Genomic DNA, 23,367 nt, shown 5'->3' with positions numbered 1-23,367 from the left:
AAACATTTAGTATATCATAATATAATAATGTGATTCTAAAATATTTAAGTAAGACTGTATTTATTTAAAAAATATCTAATCACTCTAAATAAAAAGTAATTAGCACAAAACAGTAACAATAGTGGTAATAATAATCAAACAAAGAGAATATTTTACAAGATCATCTAGGACTCATATAATAGTAGCAACATGCATAGTCCTTATTTTACATAAACACTCTCAAATAATAGTATCAAACTAATAATTATGCAAAAGATTCAAGGAGAAGTTTTGAAGACAGAGATATTTTAACTTTGTGTACATAATAGTTAAAAAAATTCTTAAGGTCAGAAAGTAGTAAGATATTAAGGTTGCTCATAAAGCAAATTTTTATGAAAATTTAACAGTTATTAAATTCCCAAATCCATTGACTGGTTAATACCACAATGCAATCTGTTTGTGTAGTTAATCTAAGTTTTTATTTATTCAATTGTCTTTCTATACACGATAGAATTTGTTTTCGCCTTTTTTTTTAATTAATTAATTGTTTTCTTTATAAAAATATCACAAGAGTATTATGTGTATGTTAATGAATCGTTCTTAATTTTTTTTTTCACAAGAAGATTCAAAAATCATGATCTTTTAAGATAACTACTTTTTGTGCTCATTTATTGTAAAATAATGTAAATATATATGGCAAAATTTAACAACTCAAATACTAAATACTTGAGAAAACTAATCAGTTCCTACTTTGTACCATGAATTGATATTTAAACAAGGTCCATTCAGCGAGTAAAGCGATAGGAAATGGGAACAGGCGTCGTGAGCCTTTTCAGATGCCAGTATCATTTGGTCCTCCACAATTGGCCCTATATGAGTACATCTAATGCACATTTCACATCACTAATAATTCGAGCAAATCCATTCAAATCATTTAACGATGAAATCATCGCTCCTCCTGTCCTTTTTCTTCTTCACTATTATACTCCAAGCTTCTTGGTGCCTAGCAAGCGAAAGTTCCAATGGTGAAAAGTTGGCCACCTTGCCACGACCTCAAGGTAATTTTAGCCCTCCTTGTTGTTATCTTAATATATTATATCCCAGTACATGTACAGACTAAACACATGTTCAAAGTGTAATTTACAGAATCTGCTTTTGCTATTTTGTGGATTTACCCAAAAAAAAAAAAAACATGTTATTCATTACTTCCACTTTAGAAAATATAACAGTAAAACTATTAGCATCTGGAACAACCCCCAACACCTCCCCCAAACCGAAGTTGCATCTTTCCCCCTTCCTTTCGCCCCGCATCAGCCCGTGTAATGATGAAATGTTACTAGTTAGTGCTTATAGAGGTACTCATGAAATTCAATTAGAATATTACTGTGTCAACACAATTACGGTCACAATAATAGTAATGATAAGTGTAATTAGATTATAGCAATAAAGGTAATTAATGGTGCTGCTGCTACGCCACCATCTTAGCTTCCAATAAAAGAAATGAACTAAGGTTGTCAATTCTATTCCGGTGAAATTCTGATTTCATTGGATTTCATAGTGAATTAATGACAGAGCAACATCCTTCCATTCTATCCACATAAATGCCAGCACACCTGGAACAAGAATGCTGATCACTGGATGTTTGTTTACAATTTTCATTTATTTAGAATAGTACAAGATATATATATATATATATATATATATATATATATATATATATATATATATATATATATATAGGGATAATATATATTGACAACAAATTTATCTGATAACTGTGACAACCAAGTATTTCTTTAAATAAGATAAATCACAATGGTAGTAGCTTTGTTCTCTATGCTTTAGTTGCTACAATTATAATGGTTAATTCACAAAAAACAAAATTGAAAAATTAAGGACTCATTCTTATTGCCATTTGATAAATACAAATGGTTCACAAAATGCATCAACAACTCTATACATAATACAAATGACAAATAACATATCTACAATTTTTAGATTTTGATATTGATAAATGTTGTTGTCAGTTACTACTGTTGTCATATAAGTCTTGTTGCTACTATATCCATTACCCTATATATAAAGAAGTAAGGTCTCAACGTGCCAAAGGCTTAACAACCGATAGAAAAAAAAAAATCATCAATTATGTAGCTGAAGCGGGAACCATTAAAGATGTGGGACTACAATTGCCGCAATGCACGGGTTTCTCATCATTTTGGGGTATGAGGAAGGTCAGGTGTACACAGACCAACTCGAATTACAGCAGAGAGACGTTCGCTGCCGAAGTTACAAATGCCAAGTATTCCCGAAAACTGAGAAATGTGGTTACACTGCAAACAATGAGATTGTCACACAAGGGTGGTGCCGGAGGTGGCGGCGGCGGTGGCGGGGTAGGTGGAGGAAAAGGGGGAGGCGGCAGTGGTTCACAAGCAAATCACCAAACACATAAGAAAGATAACAATGCAATTTCTCTAGCCTATCCATGGATATATATCCTTTTAGAGATTGGGATTTATGCAATTGCTGCTCTACCTTTCACCCTAATTTAATTGGTAAATGTTTGAAGTATTCCGGGTTGCGAGTATTACGTACTGTGGGTGCTTTCGTGGTAAGTTTATGCCGATGTAATGTTATGGATCTGATTTATTTGTTCAGGTATTTACTTTTTTTAATGTGTTATATAATATATGATCACGTTTATGAAGCTTCGGGCTTGATGCTCTGTGTTTACTTTGAAACCACTTTCTTACTTGTTACTTCACTTTAAGGATAAGACTGCAATAATCAAGAAAAAGAAGTCTAGATTTGATACATTTAAAACATTGGGGCCAATCAATCACCAAGTTAAATTTGTTAATTTAATATCTTTTGTGCAATTTTTAGCTAAGAAACATAAAAGAAACACATAAAACAAACTCGTCAGTTAATTTTATAGCTGTTCAAGCAACAACGGATAGAGATGTTGGAGGATTGCAGGGAGCTCATATTCAAAGCGCACACTACCTCCAAGGATTCAACAAGGTGGATGAAATGGAGATAACGGATAAACACAGGGGTGGTGGCGAAGGTGCTGGAGGCAGTGGCAACGGCAACGGCAATGAAAATGGCCAACAAGGTAGCGGCACAGGAGAAAATGCAAATGGTGCCGAGTCGGATCACCAAGGGAAGAAAAAACATAACAATGCACCTTCTCTTGGTTATCCTTGGATAGGCATGCTTCTTGGATTCGGCGTCTACACGATCATGTCATTTTCTTCATTCATGATTTAGTACTCATGTTAGGAAGATTAAGGATCTTGTTTTCGCCACATTAAATATCTCATAATTTATCTATTTTTAATTTAAGAATAGTTTAAACATAGCACCACTTGACATGATGCTGAGTTTATGGTTATATGTTGGAAACACAAGGAACAGATTGGTGCTGAGTTAAAAATTGTATGAATCCTTGACGAATTGAACGATTCCTAGTTTCGTAAAATTGGTTTATTTTCTATGAATATGTTGAATTCAGGCAGTCTTAGACTGGATATTAGGCCTTGCACCGCTTCTCATATCACACTAACAAAATACTCGACCCAATAACTGAGTCACAGTTGGGTTGCCGCAAGGTACACTTGGGTCTCAAATAGCTATATATATCAGATCGGACTAGTTCAAGTTTCATACGTTTGGTTATTTGGTTAAATTACCCTTGGGCCTTGGGTGTGCACCTTTTTTTTTTTTTTCTATTGTTTGAATATGATAGGATTAAGATTTGGCTCATTGGTCTGGAGAGCTGCCTCATTGAGAATAATCGCACAGTTGTTTGTCTTAGTCTTCCCAGCACAGATGGGTGGAATTTTAAGGAAGGTTTTTTGAATATTGATGCAGTACAAATTTTGTATTATGGATATCTTGGATATCATTTCTTTTTTGTTTCAGAATAGGTTATGCTAAGTATCCATGAGAATGACACTATACGGGTCCTACAAAGTTGAGTTATTAGTTTGAGTTTATTACGGTCACGTTAGATTTTTGCCCACTGTTTATATAGTCTTGCATCTTTATAGTCAAAAGTAATGGCTCTGTTCTCAATTAAAACAAAGGAAAGATTTATGCTCGACTGCCCAGTACATTTTGGCACAATTTTGCAAATAATACCCAACTAGGTACAAGTTACAAAAACGGCAGGCTTTTCTCTCTTTTGAAAATAATGACGAACAAATGACCATCAGAATAGCAGACATTTAGTTAATAAAATTTGCACACATGATAACTGGTCCAATGAAAAATATTGAGCTGCCTTTTTTTGTTCTTTCTTTTTCTTTTGCTATAAGAGAGTTGCTAGTTTTGGTTCTCTTGAAGGACGCTACTTTTGTCACGGTAAATTTGTTCACAACTGGTTCCCTGATAAAACCAGTGGCTCTTTCCCAGGTTAGATACCTATATGATTCCACCTAAAGCTTCATATTTACCAGGGTATGCTATTGTTTATGCATAAATGCAAACTCAAAAGGACCGAAATCTAATTATAGTCCAACCTTGGCAGAGCCAATTATGCATAAATTAGATATAGGATTATTCATAAAATGTCAAGTTAAATCATAGAATTCATCCAATTATTACATAAAAGTAAACAAACCATCCTTGTACTTCACTAAAGCATTGTTTCAACTTTTGTACAAGGTAGAAGAAAGGAACAATATATTTGGACTAACATTACGTACCCATTGGCAAAAGCCACAATACCCTTCAAAACTATCTAATTATTTACACATGTAGCTTTCGGCCTAATTGCTGATTTGCAAAGACATGAGTAAATTGAGGTAGTTTTAATACTGAAAAGTAGATAAACACGATGAATATTCACTCCTCAAATCTCATGAAAATCCTCTAAAGTACTCCATGGCTACCACTGGTTTTCATTTGCTTCATGAACACGGATGATAAAAACAACCAAGGATTACCGTACTGATTATGGTGAGGAAAAAAGATGATCATACCATTAGCACCAAGATGGAAAAATTCTAAACAATCAAATTCTAAGACCAAATTTTCTTATTTTTATTTTATTTCTTGATAAGTTTTTATTTAAATCCAACTGAAATGAGTTTGGTACGATCCAGTATCCAATATGGTAATCCTTGATTATATCCATTATTAAATTTGAAAAACATTTGTCTGAAACCTCTCGTCATATAAATTCCAGTGCCCATACCTCTCGGTGTGAAAAACTGACCTTGGGATGTAGAAATTGGGCCTGACAAGCCCATTGGGGTTCAGGTTTGTAAACTTAGTTCTAGCTTGTTCAATTCCCCTACTAGTCAAGTTGGCACAGCCAAAGAGGTCCAGAAACTCCAACTCTTTGCATGCTTCTGCTATTGCCATCAGTCCCTTTACAGACAATTTGGAGAAACGGAGCTCAAGATGCTTAAGCTTCACCATAAACCTAATATTACAAAGGTAAAATATGAAAATTGTACACAAAAAATGAACGTACATGGCTTCAGTAGGGTACCAGGTTCTTGGCTGGTAACACTTACCAGGTGTGACACTCATCTAAATGTGAGGTTGTATCAAGCAAATGACATAATTTCAGTATTTGGCTTTCTTGATGTAACCAATAGCAAAGGGTTATCAGTACTAGCATAGAGAAAACCAACAAATAATCCCAGAACTCTACCTGGCAATGGAAGTTGCCTCTATATCTCCATCTTGCGGGAGTGCATTGAGATAATCGTCAGGTACAACTCCCCTGTGCTGAGATGGGTCAAGCCAGTTCAATAGATTTCTCTTCAGTATGATCAGATTGGGGCAATTTTGGCCAATGATTTCTATTGAGCGGTAGGAGACCTCATAGCAGTTGCTTATGTCAAGTTCAGTCAGGTTACTGCATGAAATTGCAACCTTTGACATAGAACAGTCAGTCACGCCCCGGCTGCTCCTGACTGAGAGGATAGAGAGTTCCCGCGACCTGAATATTCAAGCAAGGTCAATTAGAAAATTTTCACCCCAAACCCTCAGCTAACTTTAAGTTAGCCTTAGTTGCTCAATTACTCCTCTTGGTGGGGAACATAGCGTCCACCACAGATGGTCCGTAACACTGCCATTTCGCTCTAGGGAACGGGTTCAAATCTCGCTAGACAGGCGCTGAGAAGTTTACAAAATTACACTAAGGAGATTAGAGAGGTGTAGAATAAAGGGTGTAATTAGGGAGCGTTAGAATTAAAATATTCTTGATTGGGTGTATTATATCCGATTTTGGGTGGGGTGGGGTTTATTCTGTGGGTTATGTACTTGTTTTGAACTCTGTTTCTAAAATTCTATGCAAATAATAGGAGCGGCCCTAGATGCCCCTTCCTTCCAAGCAGAAAACAAAGCTGTGCTTATTCCTCAACAAATCATTAATTCAAGTAAGCCTCGAGTTTAGTCGGAATATATCCAAATTAAAGCCATAATGATTACTGAATAATAAATCCTAAACTGTGCAATTATATTTGTTTAATTAAGTGGTGATCCTTTGCTACAAAGCATTAACTTAATACAAACTCACCCCAATTAAATTTAATTCAGATGACATTCTTTCTGCAAAGAAGCATTAAATTTAAGCAATTTCACCTCCAACTAAGTGCCAATCATCACTTTGACCCCGTCTGGTAACGCTCAAATGTGAATAAAGCTTCAATTTAACTTCAGCTAACAATGGTGTGAAAAACTAGGCCTAAAAATCCTACATATAAAACAGGTTACCTCTCAGCTAGAAAGCGCAATGCCTCGTCGGAGCAGTGCCTCACTCTGACCTCCTTTAATCCACCATCGGACCACTCAGCAACCGATCGCATCATTGAATCAACCCGGCGTTGGAATGCTGGGGTCCACCACGCAGCAGCATCGGGTCGACCAGCTCCGGCTGCCTTGAAGGCAGGCTCAAGATCTAGAGCGGTGTACAGGCAGCTGTCCCGAGCCGCTTCCAACCAGGATTTGCAAACCCGCATCGACACCAACCATCGGTCGGAGAGACTGAGCCGCTGGAATATGTTTACAAGGCATACAGCTGTCAGATCCGACCAATCCCGAGGCTCCGCATCAGCTTCCTGAGGTGTGTTGGCGTCAGGTTCTTCATCCATGCTTTGATGGGGATAAGTGATTTCTGAGGACTTTCTGTTTCTCTTTTGGGGCGCGACAAAATGCGTACGAGAGTTCAAGTGCTAAACTTCTCTGATTATCTAACTCGACACGGCAGATATTGAAACAATCTAACCGTCCGATTTGATCGGACCACTCACCTAACTTCCTTGGCGAAAGGCTGGGTCGCTGGGATCGCCCGAGTCTTATAAGAATCGCCCGATTATGATCGCAGTCATTTCATTAAAAAATGTCAAAAGTCGTACAAAACTGATTATGACGTCTGAATCTCTTTTTTCTTCGGGTTAATTTCTTTTCTATCTTTGATAACTTCGTCAGTGTTCTAGCCGAAATTTTTAGTCACCATCTTAATATTTTAAAATTTTAACCTTACTAACAACTTTCTCAAAATTTTAATTCTACATTTCACGCAAATTCAATCTGCACAGAACCATTACTCTGGACAGTACCAATTTTTCAAAGATTTAAGTTGTTTAAATTAGTCAGTAATTTTTCACAAGTTCCAACATGTATTCCAGCATTTGTTTATTTTTAACAAGTTTCAACATTTGTCTATTATTTAAGTGCAAAGAGAAAATTCACTATAAAATAAATGCACTAATTTTTCAAATTTTAATTCTGAGCAATCCTTTTTAATATTTATTAGAAAGAACATCTGCCTGGAACTCAAAATTCTGCGTAGAATGTAAAATTGAAATTAAAATATTAAAATATTAAGATGGTAACTAAAAAAAATTGGATTTTCTACGTCTCCGTGTATTCTTTGCTATACCTAATTTACCGACATTTTTATTAATATCCAATCTAAAATAAAAATTATTAATTATGCCCATAAAATCCTTTTTTTTTTTTAAATGCCCAAACAAGCCACCTAGTAACCGGTTTCGAATTTCTATTCCAAACCGGCCACTAGATGGCTGGTTCTAAAAAAAAAAAAATTTAATATTTGTTAGATTACTTCTTTTGATGTACAGTTAGCATAATTATAATCAAAGATTTAAATAACATTTATCGTGTCATAGCGGAATGGCTAAGAAAACGGCACTATGCCCATATAGCACTGCTATAGTGCAAAATAGCGCCGATAGCATCATAACTTTTATAGTCCGAAAACACTATAACGTGCTATTTAGAATCTTAATTATAATGTATAATTAGCATCATTGTGCTACAATTAATAATTTTTATTTTACAGGTCATGCACACATCAACCACCATAAGCATCAACAAAGGAGGTGGATCTTCAATCCTGCATCTTAAGGATCTTTTTTCTTGTTTTTAGACAAAAAACTAGGTATGATGCTTATTAATTTGGAAATAAATTTTTAGTTTGATTTTAGTTGCATGTGATGTCCCTTTCGTACTTTTATTATTAAAAAATTTGAAATTTTGTTGTTCCAAGTACCATAAAATCCAACAATTCCTTCATTTCTTCTTCAATATTTTTATATTTTTAAACTGATCAAGGATATGGGGAACAAATATCATGAACATTTTAAAATTTTGGATGAAATTTGTAACTTTTTCTACCAATTCACGATTAAAATCCAGACTACGTCACTGGATGTCTGTAACGAAAAACAACGGAGAATGCAGAAAATTAAAAAACTGATCAAATTTTTATCAATTTCGTCCTTTATAATTTTAATCAGAGATTTAATTCTTAACTTTATAATTACTGTGTACAGTGTAATAGATAAAAAGAAAAGTTTAAGAGTTAAGAGATAAAGGGATCAATTAACTATCCCTCATTTATTCTCAAGTCAATAACTGACTGGGTGAACCACTAACTATTTGAGGGATCGCTTAATATTTGATAGATTTTATAATTGGCGCGCACAAATATGGATACATATGCACGCAAGTGTTAATATATAATAGATCAAGTATTCATATCTAAGATATCAAATATTTTAAAAAAAAACTGGACACATCACACCCATCTTTTACACGTTTTTAGAGGTGGATTTTTTTTTTCTCCCGTTCAATCTCGCCAATATTTCTGACGACCTGTGATGAAATTTGTGAATCTAATATCACGAACATCTTTTACGTAATTTTCTCTTTCAAATGAGATCCATGATGACATACTTTCGAGTCGTCCGTCGCATAAGTATTCATATTTTGTCATGTAGTTTCATACCTTGTCAGGCAAGTATTTTACCACATCGAGCAAGTATTCATATATCTTTGTGCAAGTATTGATATTTCGTCAAGCAAGTATTCATAAATCGCCCGTGACAACCTGCCTTGTTGCCGGCGGATCGGTAGGAGCCGATGGATAGGAAGTCGAAGGTGATGCAGTCTGGATCGAGATCGCGACGAGTTATGAATACTTGCACTATGAGGTATGAATACTTGCGCAGCAGACAACTCAAAAGTACTTCATCAATAATCTCATTTGAAAGAAAAAATTACATAAAAAACGTCTGTGACTTTAAATTCGCAAAAAAAATCACAAATTGTCAGAAATATGAGCGACATTGAAGTAAGAAAAAAAAACATCTTTAAAAATGTGTAAAAAATGAGTATGTGATAAGAATGATTGTTTAAAGAAATACTTTATATCTTACATATGAATACTTACTATATTAGACTTTAATACTTGTGTGTACAAGTATACATATTTACACGCATCAGTTGTAAATTTTTTCAAATATAAGTGGTCCCTTAGTTAATTAGCGGTCCCTCACATTATTAATGACTGATACACGTTTTCTTTTGTTTTTTTGTGCTGGAAGTTGTGATCCCCTCATATAATTAATGATTGGAGGATGAATGGAAGAAATAAACTGGGAGAAATAAATCTTTATTCAGAGATAAATTAGATAATTAAAGTGTTTATATATCAATTAAATTCATAGTTAATATATAACGGATAAAAGAGAAAATGTTTTTTTTTTAATACTTAAAAAATTGAATAAATTTAAATGTTTATGTATCAATTAATTAGATAAATTTAAAATTTTAAGGGTATATATATTTTCAGATTTCTTGTACGAAAAAATAACCTTAAAGTTTTTCCTCTTCCTCCGCCTCCATCTTCAACAACTCAAGAAAAACAAGAACTGTGAGAGATGTTGTGCGAAGATCAGACGGGAGGGTTTGGCGAGCCGGCGCCGGTACAGAAGAGCTCGATGGTTCCAGAAAATATATTGGAATCGGTGACAGAAACCCTAGCTTACGCCGAGGAGGTGAGAACCGCTCTTCTCCAGTTCTTCGCTGTTGCTGGAGATGACCCAGACGCGCTTGCCGAGCTGCCGCCACTGCTCCAGGCACGTGCTTATCTCGTGCTTTCCAAGACCGCTACATCTCTCCTCTCAGGTGTGTACCAAATTTACCAACTATTATCTTTTGTGTTGAAAGATTGTTATTGCTAATTTGCCATTGTAATCGTTTCCTTGGCATGAAGCAAGATTTACATATCTTGTTCTAGCAGAAAATCTACCAATGTAAGTTATTAGAGCCAGTATAGGTATGTACGAGCAGGAATTAATTGGCAACGGCTGGGGGTAATACCTATTTGTTTTGGGTTTAAATTGGGTTTTAGTTAACAGTCTGGTCTGATGTGTACTGGTAAATGCTAAAATAATAGTGTCTATTTTGCAACATTCCAAGTTTCCAACAGCATATGTCGGGGTTAAGCTGCCAAAAGTCTTTTTTTTCTTCTTTGTCTGGTAAATTCTGCTGTATTTAATTCTTCTTTTACAGTACAATTGAGGTGCACGGGGGTTGACCCAGACGAGCATCCAATCAGTAAAGAATTTGTAAGTCATTTGATTTGACTACCTCAGTTTTTACTTAAATCTTACATGTCTAATTTGTTGAGTAGCAGGGTTTCATTTGGGGCTTCTCCGATTTTTTAATTTTCAGGATAGACTGAGTTTGTGTGGCGAGAAACTAGGACGCTATCAGGACTGGGAGAAAGGTAACTTATGCACATTATGGGGATTTCTGGGGCTTAAACAGAATACTTGGGCATATGAACACCATGTTGATCAAAAAGCTTGGGATATATTTGGAAGTGAATCAGATATCAACTCGTCCTGGACCAGAAAAGTGTTTTCACTTTGTAACAATGCCTAAAATAAAATCAAACTTCATCTCATTTATAAAAATTGAGTTGGGCTATGGTGCTTTGGAATTGAAGGGGTTGCTTTAGTTCCTACCCATATCTTCGTTTTTAAAGTCCAAACACTCCAACAGTTGATCTGAATCGTTCAACATGATCTCCATATTAGCATTTTATTTATAGACCAAATTTCACATTTTTTGGAAACTTTTTACTATTTTTTTATTATTTTTGAAAATTACTGTTTTTCAGAAGATTGGGGACCATAAAAAAAACAGTGATTTTCAAAAATAATATAAAAAAATAGTAAAAAGTTTCCAAAAAATGTGAAATTCGGTCTCCAGGCACATGTTAATATGGAGATCGTGTTGAACTATTCAGATCGACTGTTTGCACTTTGAAAACGAAGATATGGGCGGGAACTACAACAACATTTTTAATTCCCAAAGCACCAAGAATTTTGGTTAGAAATAGTGCAAGTGTCAGTCCAGTCTCCTTGTCTGTCATTGCAAAAGTATGTTCCTGAAAACAGGATTACTGTCAACTTCTATGGTTTCCAACTACCAGATCTCAGATCAGGTATTGATGTGCAATGCTCGTAATCATTTTTTTTTATATTAACTTCCTTGTATTTCTTGATTTGCAGCTCCTTTACGGCCATCGACTAGGGTAAACAAACGGGGAGCTGCACGGGTGATAGGCCACGCACTGCCTCAACTGACAGCTGGTAAGTAAACTTGTCGTCTAAAACTAACAAGTGATTAAACAAATTAAAAAGAGTATTGGGTGATAGTATTTCACATTAATTATCTGTGTCAGAGCAAAGAGAGAGCTTGAGAGACATAAGCAGAGGGAATGAAGCACGGATGAGGTCCTTTACTGACAAACGGGCCCGCAAGAAGAGAAGACAGCAAGGAGGGGGGCCCTCGTCATCAGGGGATAAATCTGTTCGCCAGGCTGCTGAGGAGTTTCTTCAGAAAGCCGCAAAGGAGCTGGTTATGTGCACCAATTCTGATGGTGTCAGAGGGCCTTTGAGGAATTTATCTGATGGAGAGGAAAACGAACAAGTAGAGGAGGAGACTTGATTTTCTTTTCTTTTCTTTTTTATTTTGGTTAGCGGTTTGGTTAGATGACAGATTTTGTTGTATGTGTTTTTGCGTTCTCTAGCTGTGCATGCTGAGCTTCTTCATAAAGTGAACTTGTGCTAAGTTTGTTGACTTATTTGAAGACCAATAGCAGCTGGATTACTTTTGTTATAGCATTAGTCATAATCAAGGCTGAAATTTGTCATTGAAAGAAAATTTTAATCCATAACTAATTTTTTTGGAAAATAATTAAACTAGTTTTTATATTTGAAAAGCCCAGACTTGACAATTTTGCTAAAAAAAGATAGAAAAAAACAGTAGCCTGGCGAGCCTGGGCCCAAGACCACAGGGAATCCATATCCAACAGAAAGTTTTGAGTTTAGATTCAGATCATCCGATCTGTCAATCTGCTTTGGCACAAATATTAAAAAATTATCATACATTTTCATTATTGTTGTTGTAGAATAATATCAATGGTTAGAATTTGCCGTTTCGAATTTAGATATAACTTATCAATACCATAGTAAATAAATACAGATAACGATGTGGACCCCAAAAAATTATATATTCTGATCCCTCTTTTTAATTCGGAATTTTTTTTGAGCCATTCATTGTTTTTAGATATGATTGACAATTCTTCGTAATATTTTTTTAATGCCGGACATCTAAATTAAACTAAGGACCATTCTAAGTTGATTTCTTTCCCACGGAAATTTTATCAAGAGTAAACTAACATGATTGGCAAAGCACTTGAGATTTGAGAAGATATTTGCAAAACGAAGTAAGAAACCTGGGCTCCGGCAGTCCTCATCGTCTGCATTAACTCAAAGGAGAATCTTTTCAGTTAATGCATATGGACCGTCTAATTGTAAACAGAGCTTATCCGGCCTATGCCTACAGCCTATAACATAGAGGGTCTTTAATATTTGTGCGGATCTAATTCACATGAATCTTAAAGCTAATCAGACGGTTCAGATGTATTAACTCAAAAGATTCCTATAACATGGCCAACTTTTTCCAGTAGTTGTTGACTTGTTGTTCATATCTTCTCAAGTATTAAAATTATTTTAATTATTTCCAAAATAATGATTGATTAATATTTCTTGTAATAAAAAATTCGGTATTTAGGGTCGAAAATATAACAAATAATACAAAATCTCCTCTGTCTAGGTATTTCATTAAATTAATACGGATGAATATTAATGGGCATCAAAATTAAACATCATTTTTTTTAGTAAAACAGATGAAATTAAGTAAATAATAGTTGAGAGATCAACAGACCTGCTCGTAGATGCAGATTAACTATTAAGATGGATAAGATGCTACGATATTTTTTCCGGCCTTCCATGCAAGTCAAATACTTTCCACTGGAGTTCACCTCCGTTGCATCACGGCAGTGGCGTGACAACTAAGAGCAGCATGCGGAGCCTCATAATAAATGCACACATTAACAAATTTGAACAAAGCGACTACCGAACTATTAATTATTAGTTGAGATCTCATCCTCTCACCTCTCGGGTACGTAATTAATTAATGACTACCTACCTCTCTAATCTCTTTCAGTTACAATAAAAATATTTAATGGTTCAAAATACCGAATTTTTTATTTGTAACATTTTTTAAAATTCAAAATTCAAAGGTAGTATGTATTTTCTGAAATCTCAGATTATAGCATGCACTGGAAAAATTTTATCTATAAAAATTATTAAATTTAGTAGTATGAAAATAGAAAGAGTACTTCGGTTCTAACAAATATAGAAAGATCAGATTCAGCAGTTCCTATCCAAATAGAAGATATGGCTAACCCGGATAATCAGGTGAGTATTGGATCCGACTCAATGGTCCGATTCAATTTTTTTTGTAATCAGGGACCTCCTTGTAAAAAAAGCATGAAGTGAATATTTCTGCAGCTTCTGTCCAGTGATGAACAGGCGGCTTCTACACATATTTATAGCTTTTTTTTTATAATTTTTGCTTATCTATTTATTTGAAATTTAGTGCAATTTGGAAATTTGTTTGGATGATATGTTGGTATAATGGTACCGAACAATATCTAATTCTCACTGGTACTGAGCAGTATGGTATAATGGTACCCATAGTCTGCCGTCTGCCATTTCTGGAATTAGTTTAAAATTCTCTCTCTCTCTCTAATATATATAGAGGTGCTACTTTTACCCGATTACCCGGATCCGATTCGGAACCGAACCGGATCCGACCCGGAACCGACCCGGATCCGATTAATTTGGATAGGGTATGGTTTAAAAAATATAACCGATTAAATTATGGGTATGGGTACAAAATTAATAATTTAATATCCGACCTGGATCCGAACCAGAACCGATATTGTAATGGGTAGGATATGGGTATCATTTAATTATCCGACCCATAACCGGACCCGACCCGATACTCGTATAAATACCCGATAAAATATATATTAATAACTCTGCATCAAGTTTTTGTGTTAGATAATATATTTCAGCTGAGCTATAATTTGATAAAACTTAACCAAATTTATGCTACTGTTTTACACTACCCTTTAATTACATCCTTAACTAGCTCTTTAATTATGCCCTTTAATTTTTGTTCTATATTATACACATGTGACACATGACACATGATTGTCAAATTTATTCTTCCATAACCAGCTTATTTTATACCTTTTTTCTTCTATTACATTCAATTCATAGATTTTTTTGAATTATAAAAAAGGAAAACACCATCTCTAATATTTTACTTTCTAAAAATTATATCTCCTCCATCCTCCTGAATTCAAAAGCTATTAACAAAAAACTGAATTCAATATTTTTTGTTACACCATGAGTACTCCAAACAACCAACAACCAACTAATAATTTAGAGTTATTATTTTTATTTTGCTATGTAGCATGATATATTTTATTATTTATAAACATGATTAATAGTATAATTTTTATTTTGCAGTAGTTTTTAATTTATATTGTAATGATTTATTATATGAGATGTTTAAGAAATTATAATTATATTTAAATGTAAATAATTTCTCAAATACTTTGGAGTTGTGACCTATACCCGCTCTGGATCCGGAACCGCCCCGTATCCGAACCGGACCCGATAATCCACAAACAAGTTACAGGTATCTATCTACCCGGAACCGAAAGACTGGACCCGAAATATCTACGGGTAGATAGGTATCCGGATCCGGACCCGACCCGATTTGAAACAAATAAGTATATGGATCGAAATTTGGATCCGAACACTTTTAGGGTCCGGGTCCAAATATAATAGTACCCGGACCCGACCCGACCCGATAGCACCTCTAAATATATATAAGCATTCTGATACTCACGTGATTATCTATGGTTGCGATATTTCCATCTTTCTAGATCAGCGGCGACTTAAAAATAAATAAAAAATCTTGGATAGAAACCGCTGATTTCTATCTATAATCTTTGAATAGAAACCGCTGAATCCGATATTAATATATTTGTTGGAACCGATATATTTTTTCTATTTTCGTAAGTCTAAATTTAATATTTTCTATAGATAAAATATTTCTCCATACACGTAGACCAATAACGAGACACACATACTGTGTATGTTATTATTTTTTTGTTTAATTTTGTAAAATATGTTTGGAGTTGTTAATGACAGAGTAGAGGCCGCATCGACTGCATTAACTCAAAGAGCATTTTTTGAATTAACACATCTTGATTATTTGACTTTAAACGGAGTTAATTTGGCCACATTATATAATTTAGAAGCTCTTTAATTGTAGAATATGAGAAGTCAAATTGAATGAAAGAAGGAATCATAATATCAATAGAGAGAGAGCAAGGTAATTACTGATGCTAGATACCACCAATTGTGGAAGGAAAAGAGATAACACACAACTAATGATTTCAATTAGTAGGGCTCAGTCAGTCAGTCATAAAAAGTTAAACCCTAGCTACATGAGAAGAAAAAAATTGAAAAAGAAAAAATGGTACTGAAGAGAAGGGTAAAAACGACGACTCTGAATTATCTGCCTCTCTGGGTGTAGGAATTTTATGTTCCCTCAGTCACTGCTTGTGGGGCCGGTTAATTTTAATTTTTGAACTGGGGGCTCACTTTGAACTCACATGCAGTGACTCTGGAGGCAGAGAATTCGGTTCCAGTAACGATGGGGTAAACAATTAAAAAATGAGATGACAACAAGATAAGTATAAGCATATTTAAAATATAAGATGGTGGATATAATAAGCATACCCGATATTGAACTGCTGCTCAATTTTTTTCTCTAAGGCCTACGGCCCATAACATTCATCTAAAAATGAAAATCTTAGATACCTTGATTAATTAATTAATACAATACCTACATTATAATTATGATTTAGATTAACCTTTATTCTTCAAGGTTATCAATATTCAAGTTTATAAGTTCAAGTTTCATGATTCGGGGATCCCATTTAATTTAGTTTATAATTTTGTAATTTTCATTATTCTTATTTCAATTTCACTCAATAAAATAGACCTGATGCTAGATGCTCAATCAACCAGTCAGTCAATATAGAATCCTCCAAAGCATCAGAAATTTTTAAATTTGAGCTTATAATATATTTTAAATTTTTACCGTTGTCTTTTTTTCAAAAAAATTGACCGCTCGTGTGCGAGGCGGTTTGGTAGAAAAACCTGACCGCTTCACGTTTGAGCGGTCGGGACAGATTTGAAAAAAAAATTAGAGGACAAATTTGATATTTGCTTTATTTTTTAGGGTATTGATAAAAAAATCGGCTAACGAAATAAACATTGCAAACAAATAATGTAAATGATGTAAAAAATGCGATAAAATATTAATCAAGCAAAAAGGTAATGCGTTCACTAAGTTCCATTGATGTAAAAAAATTATTACGAATAAAAAAGTTATTGGGATGTTGACAAATTGAATTGAATAATAATATATATAGCAGTGTTCTAAATAGCTAGTTATAGTAGTTTTGGATCTAAAAAACTAATAACTTACGGAGTAAAACTGCACTAATCGAGCTACGGCCGCTATAGCGCGTAGCGCATAGCGGCAATAGCGGTCCGCTATGCTACAGCCTACATGGGCTTCTTATTATTATTTTTGCAATTTAAATGAACTTTAATTAAAGTCCAAACCGAAATTAAATTACATGGTTTTTTTTTAATTTAAGAAGTTATATTAATAAATTTGAACATTGTGCATTGGACTATATCAATTAAATTATTTGTATCATGCATTGTGCGTTGGGCTCTCTAGAAATTAAAACAAAATTTAGTCTCTGAGATAATATTAGAACTTCTTAATCAATTTGTTTTTTTTTTCTATAGAACTTTAGATAATGTTTATTATTAGTAGAAATATAAAATATAATTTTTTGAAAGAAAAAAAATGTTATATAAGATAGCTTTTATTATAACTGCATTATTTATTATTATTTTTTTTTATCTTTCCGCTATGGTTCCATAAACACTATTTGAAATCTTGATATATAAACAGATGACATGTGGTTCTTGAACAAGATCTGTGCAATGCGGTGGCGAGCTTCTGACACCTGGGCCCCAATCACCTTAATATCTTCAACTGCGAGTCAATACCTATAGGCTGTAGCATCCTGCACGTCACAGAGAACCTGCTTTGCTTTTTTCGACTTCCAGCGTGGAGGCCACGACATGGTCTCTCTCGCCTTCTTCAATTCAGGTCTCAGGACAAAAGGTAATAACAACAATCAACAACCAACAATAACAACATTACAACAATCACAAACGAATTTTTTTCATAAACCATAATTGAAAAATGGATTCTTAGGGAACCAATATGATTACAACTTTTTTTTCAAAAACCATAAGGACCGTGGGAACCTCACGGTCTGGAATTTTTTTTTTTTTTCCAGACCGTGTGCTTCTCACGGTCTTGCCAATTTTTTTTTTTTTTTTTTTTTTTAAAAAAAAGATTTTTTTTTCAGACCGTGGGGTTCCCACGGTCTCAATTTTTTTTTTTTTTTTTTTTTTTTTTTTTTTTTTTATAAAACAGAATTTTTTTAATTTTTTAATTTTTTGTATTAAAATATTAGAAATGTTGAATATGTTTCTTTGAAAATAGATGAAATGCAATATAATTTGATTTATTAGAAATACTGCAATAAATAACCCGGATCAATATTTTTCAGGTCGGATTTTTCGCGGCTGTAAGAAAAATTAATATATTTATTTATGTGTTATTAGAAAAAAATAAAAATGCTTAGATTCTGAGTTATTGATCCCGGTTCAAAAGTCATTTCTAGGTAATCCAGAAAATATTGTGATCTTTCTAGTAAATTTAATTTATGAAAAGTTGTATCTATTTTTGAAAATAATAATAACTTTTAAGTTATTTAATAATTGTTATTCAAAAAGAATTCTCAAAATAGATACAACTTTTCATAAATTAAATTTACTAGAAAGATCACAATATTTTCTGGATTACCTAGAAGTGACTTTTGAACCGGGATCAATAACTCAGAATCTAAGCATTTTTATTTTTTTCTAATAACACAGAAATAAATATATTAATTTTTCTTACAGCCGCGAAAAATCCGACCTGAAAAATATTGATCCGGGTTATTTATTGCAGTATTTCTAATAAATCAAATTATATTGTATTTCATCTATTTTCAAAGAAACATATTCAAATTTCTAATATTTTAATACAAAAAATTAAAAAATTAAAAAAAATTCTGTTTTATAAAAAAAAAAAAAAAAAAAAAAAAAAAATTTGAGACCGTGGGAACCCCACGGTCTGAAAAAAAAATCTGTTTTTTTTAATAAAAAAATCTGTTTTTTTAAAAAAAAAAATAAAAAAAAAATAAAAATTTTGGCAAGACCGTGAGAAGCACACGGTCTGGAAAAAAAAAATACCAGACCGTGAGGTTCCCACGGTTCTTATGGTTTTTGAAAAAAAAGTTGCAATCATATTGGTTCCCTAAAAATCCATTTTTCAATTATGGTTTATGAAAAAAATTCATCACAAACCTTTCTGACCGATCAGCGAGAATAAGGAAAATTATTAGGCTGGTAGTGGTGCGTAACTAGAATTTTTTTTACAAACCATAATTAGAAAAAATATTTTTATCAAACCAACATAATTATTTTTTTTTTACAAAAACCATAAGGACTAAAATATCATTTCAGTTTCGAAATATATATATATATATATATATATATATTTTTTTTTTTTTTTTTGAACTGAAATGACAATTCGGTCCCAGATATTTTTATAATTTTTTAATGTATTTTTTTTCTCAAAATCTGTGAAAACGGCTGGGATCGAAATGTCATTTCAGTCCAAAATATATATATATATATTTCGAGCGGCCATTTTTATTAATAACCCAAAAATTTTTTTTTTTACAAAAATAACCTCAAAATCTGAGTTTTTTCAAATATAACCAAACCGCCAGGGTTGCTGGCGGTCCACTTCTATAGCGGACCGCCAGGGACACGGGCGGTCCGCTATTTTTTTATTTTTTTTATTTTTTTTTAGAGATCTGATTTTTTCTTAATATTTTCATTTGTGAAGTTTTAGTTTTTTTTTGTTTAGGGTATTTGGGGTATTTGTCAAAAAATTAAGGACTTGGCCTTTATTAAAAAAATTTCAAGTTCTGACAGCTAGGGCGATCCACTAGGAACCAGACCACCAGTATCCCTGGCGGTCCGCTAGCTGTCTTATAAGCACGCTTTCTCTCTCTCTCCAGCACACAGTCTCATTTGTTAAACCACAGAGAAGAAAGAGAGAGCGATTTTGGCGATTTTGAAGCGATTTTAGGCGATTTAGAGGCGATTGCTACAGGTATTTTTTTTTATTTAATTATTTTCTGTTTAATTTTTAATTAATAATTATTATACCCGCAGTATGTAAATACTATAAATTAGTCTTTAATTAATATTATAATTAACTTTTAAATTGCAAAAAATAATGAATCTATTATACTGTAATTCTTATGAATTTTTTCTTAAATGTAGTTTGTTAAGGAAAAAATGTTGGTTGCACTGTACGTGGGCGGTAAGCTAACTAAGGGTGTAGAGGGCGTGTATTACTCGAAAGATGCCTCATTCGACTTGCAGGTTAATGAAAGAACCACATTTATTGAACTTAAGCAACTAGTATATGAAAAGACTAGTGTAAACCCCAACAGGTATGACTTAGAATTGGCTACCCGAATTGACACACAACGGGCTGGGGCGGGTAGACCTTACTTTGTGAGTTTTCCTATAACAGATGAGGAGTTGTGGAAGGCTGTGTACCAACAATTTGAGTCTAGGGGGGTCGCGATGATAGACTTATATTCCAGGAGGGTTCCCCAGGCCGGGGCTAGACCTTTTAGTGCGGCTGGGGCTGGACCTTCTAGGGCTCCCCCTGCTGGACCTTCAGGTTATGACAATTCGGCTTATGACAGCCAGGGGTACCACCACTCCCCTCATGACAACCAGGGGTACCACCACTCCCCTCATGACAACCAGGGGTACCACAGTCCCTGTTATGACATCCCGGGGTACCATAACTCCCGTGAGTTTACTGAAGTTGTACCACCACCACCACCACCCAGACAAGCACCCATAATCCCTACATTTCCAGCTATACCAGAGTCAGTACCGATACAGTTATCCGTTAATCAAAATGATACTAATATTGATGTTGATGCTATTGATGCCATACCGGAAAGAGAAATGGAAACTGGAGATGAATACCAAGGAATTTGGGAATCTGATGACTTATCAGATGGTGATGCAAATGTACCAGGTTTGTCCAGGGAGGAAAAATTCCCAATCAGGGGTCGGGGGAATAGGCATCATGTCGCCACATTCAACGATACCACAGCTTTTGAAGAGGCTGACATTAGTTTCTTTGGTTCTCGTGTTGTATACAATCGTGAACTTGCCCCAGGGCAACTTTATACCAACATAGATGAACTTGTAAAGAAAATCCATGAGACTCGTGTTCACGGCAACTGGGAATGTATATTACAAAAAAGGGAATAAAAAAGATTGGTTGTGATATGCAAAAATGCCCCTCATTGCGAGTTTCACCTTTATGCAACCCCTGCGGGTTCGGGGGAAGCATGGATAATTAAAAAGTGTGAACCACCTCATACATGCAAGTCTGCGTCCACAAGGACAAACCATTCAAATCTGACAGCATCACTAATTGCCGATGCAATTGAGACAGACATTAAGTTGGACCCATCGATGAGCATCAAGGCGGTGGCTATGGCCGTCAGACACAAATACATGCATGTAATTCCAAAATATAACAGGTTGTGGAGAGGTCGTGAACTTACGATTTGCAGAATATTCGGTAGTTGGAAGGATTCATACAACTATCTGGCACCATTGCTGCAGGCCATGGCAAATACAAATCTTGGCACTGTATTTCAGCGGTGGCATGGCCCCATTTATGACAGTAATGGAGTACTAATAGAGGGAGTTCAACAATTCAATGGCATAGCATGGGCTTTTGGTCCTTGTATCCAAGTTGTGCCATTCATCAGACCCGTTATCAGCATTTATGCATGATTCATGTCTGGACATTACGAGGGGAGGCTACTGATAGCATGTGCATATGATGCTGAGAACCAGCTGTTGCCTTTGGCGTTTGCAATTGTTCAGAAAGAGGATGGTGAGAACTGGGGATTCTTTATGTAGTTTTTAAGAAGACGGGTGATTGGGCCAACAAAGTTTTTCTCTGTAATATCAGACCAGCACAAAGGAATAAAATATGTTTTTGATCGGGAAGAATACGGTTGGTCAACACATACTGGCGAGTGTGTGCACAGGTTGTGTATGCAACACGTTGCGGAGAACCTTAGCAAGGCAACCGGACACGATACATGGGTCCTAGAAACATTCAGACGTAATTGTAAAAAGAAGAAGCCGAGAAGGGTGAAAGAGATGAGTAGAGAATTTGCAAAGGTATGTGTTTGTTAATTGTTTACATGTCTTATTGTACTTCGTGGACATATTTTTATTTTAATTGGTTACTTATATTATTTTATTTCCTTATTTGTATGTAGTATATGCCGAAAGCAAATCTCTACTTAATGAAGGTGGGCAAAAATAATCCCAGAGATGTCCAAGAGCCACCAGCCTACGAGAAAATATATCAAGCACGTGATGGAGGTTACCGTTGGGGAATTATGACCACCAAGGGTTCTGAATCGCTGAATGCAGTCTTCAAGGAGAGCCGGACGTTGCCTGTGGCTGCAGTTGTAGAAGACACTTTCTACAAGTTAAATACCTGGTTTCAGGAACGGCGTGCTAAGGCCGCAGAATTAATAAGGATGAACTAGTCATTTTCAACAAGGGTGGAGGAGAAACTAAGAAAACACAGGAACAAAGGTGCAACTATGACTGTGATCCCGATGGGTAATTATGGTACAGAATTCGAAGTGCATAATCCAAATGAGTACGTTCCTTCCAGTCGTAGACCAGATGACACTATGGAGTTTGTGAAGAGGGCTTTCAAGTACGTAGTGCAATTCCGAGAGGCAAGAGAGGTGACCTGTACATGCCAAGGATCCCAACTAACACAAATACCTTGTAGTCACGTGATGGCGGTATGCCGAGTGAGAAACTTCTACGAAGATCACCATGTTGCTGACATGTATCGTACCGATTACCTTGCTTCTACTTGGGGTGGATCTTTCCATTCTTATCCCAACCAGCATGAGTGGCCTGCGTATGTCGGTAATAGAATACTCCCTTCAGAAGGATGGATAAGGAAGGGGAGGAGGAGACACAAACGTGCTATAATGACCATGGACGAGATGGGTGGTAGGAGGCCATCGGGAAATCAGGCTCGTCGTTCCGTTTCTGACAGGCAGAGGGCAGGTATGTAGCATTTTTCGGAATTAATTTATGATTTTATTATATTAATAACTGAATTCTGTTGTTATGTTCAGATGCCATAAACGAACACAATGAAAGAGAAAATGCGAGAGTTGTTCCTGAAGCAACTGGTAGAACACAACCACCTCTTGCGACCCAATCATCTAGTAGCCAAGGGTCTACAAGTACTGCCGCTCCTGCAGCTGGCACCAGAAAATCTTCTCGTCTATTGGGTCTATTCCGACGTCGTGAAAGATGAACT

The 23,367-nt window shown here is 34.9% G+C and overlaps 3 protein-coding genes across 4 annotated transcripts; 2 read left to right on the top strand and 1 right to left on the bottom strand.

Annotated features, from left to right (window-relative positions):
• The first annotated feature begins 833 nt into the window (after window positions 1-833).
• On the top strand, window positions 834-3,460 carry LOC144565802 (uncharacterized). 2 transcript variants are annotated; one of them, XM_078315639.1, is made up of 2 exons: window positions 834-1,037; window positions 2,903-3,460. In XM_078315639.1, the coding sequence occupies exons 1-2, from the start codon at window positions 920-922 to the stop codon at window positions 3,247-3,249; spliced, it is 465 nt and encodes a 154-aa protein (XP_078171765.1). In that variant the 5' UTR covers window positions 834-919; the 3' UTR covers window positions 3,250-3,460. The 2 variants fall into 2 exon arrangements, with proteins under 2 accessions (XP_078171765.1, XP_078171766.1); XM_078315640.1 differs by having other exon boundaries at window positions 841-1,037; window positions 2,915-3,460.
• Window positions 3,461-4,542: 1,082 nt separating this feature from the next.
• LOC144565399 (F-box protein SKIP1-like) lies at window positions 4,543-7,139 on the bottom strand. Its single transcript, XM_078315142.1, has 3 exons — window positions 6,712-7,139; window positions 5,645-5,935; window positions 4,543-5,410 (listed from the first exon to the last, which is right to left on the bottom strand). Exons 1-3 carry the CDS (start codon window positions 7,086-7,088, stop codon window positions 5,122-5,124), a joined length of 957 nt encoding a protein of 318 aa, XP_078171268.1. The 5' UTR covers window positions 7,089-7,139; the 3' UTR covers window positions 4,543-5,121.
• Window positions 7,140-10,106: 2,967 nt separating this feature from the next.
• On the top strand, window positions 10,107-12,437 carry LOC144565611 (Sas10/Utp3/C1D family). Its single transcript, XM_078315407.1, has 5 exons — window positions 10,107-10,431; window positions 10,819-10,874; window positions 10,981-11,035; window positions 11,826-11,906; window positions 11,999-12,437. Exons 1-5 carry the CDS (start codon window positions 10,185-10,187, stop codon window positions 12,262-12,264), a joined length of 705 nt encoding a protein of 234 aa, XP_078171533.1. The 5' UTR covers window positions 10,107-10,184; the 3' UTR covers window positions 12,265-12,437.
• Window positions 12,438-23,367: the final 10,930 nt, after the last annotated feature.

Source organism: Carex rostrata, chromosome 14 (genome assembly GCF_964058835.1).
Source record: "Carex rostrata chromosome 14, lpCarRost1.2, whole genome shotgun sequence".
In the NCBI taxonomy this organism is placed as follows: domain Eukaryota; kingdom Viridiplantae; phylum Streptophyta; class Magnoliopsida; order Poales; family Cyperaceae; genus Carex; species Carex rostrata.
Note: the sequence above shows the minus strand (reverse complement) of the source record. Positions and strands in the feature narration are given on the sequence as shown.

Bases quoted from the DNA above. Each gene is read 5' to 3' on its own strand.
- LOC144565802 (XM_078315639.1), top strand. From the start codon at position 920: ATGAAATCATCGCTCCTCCTGTCCTTTTTCTTCTTCACTATTATACTC. The intron at 1,038-2,902 runs GTAATTTTAGCC...CAAACTCGTCAG, and splicing joins CACCTTGCCACGACCTCAAG to TTAATTTTATAGCTGTTCAA.
- LOC144565399 (XM_078315142.1), bottom strand. From the start codon at position 7,088: ATGGATGAAGAACCTGACGCCAACACACCTCAGGAAGCTGATGCGGAG. The intron at 5,936-6,711 runs GTAACCTGTTTT...TTGAATATTCAG, and splicing joins TTGCGCTTTCTAGCTGAGAG to GTCGCGGGAACTCTCTATCC. The intron at 5,411-5,644 runs GTAGAGTTCTGG...TTGTAATATTAG, and splicing joins GAGGCAACTTCCATTGCCAG to GTTTATGGTGAAGCTTAAGC.
- LOC144565611 (XM_078315407.1), top strand. From the start codon at position 10,185: ATGTTGTGCGAAGATCAGACGGGAGGGTTTGGCGAGCCGGCGCCGGTA. The intron at 10,432-10,818 runs GTGTGTACCAAA...CTTCTTTTACAG, and splicing joins CGCTACATCTCTCCTCTCAG to TACAATTGAGGTGCACGGGG. The intron at 10,875-10,980 runs GTAAGTCATTTG...TTTAATTTTCAG, and splicing joins ATCCAATCAGTAAAGAATTT to GATAGACTGAGTTTGTGTGG.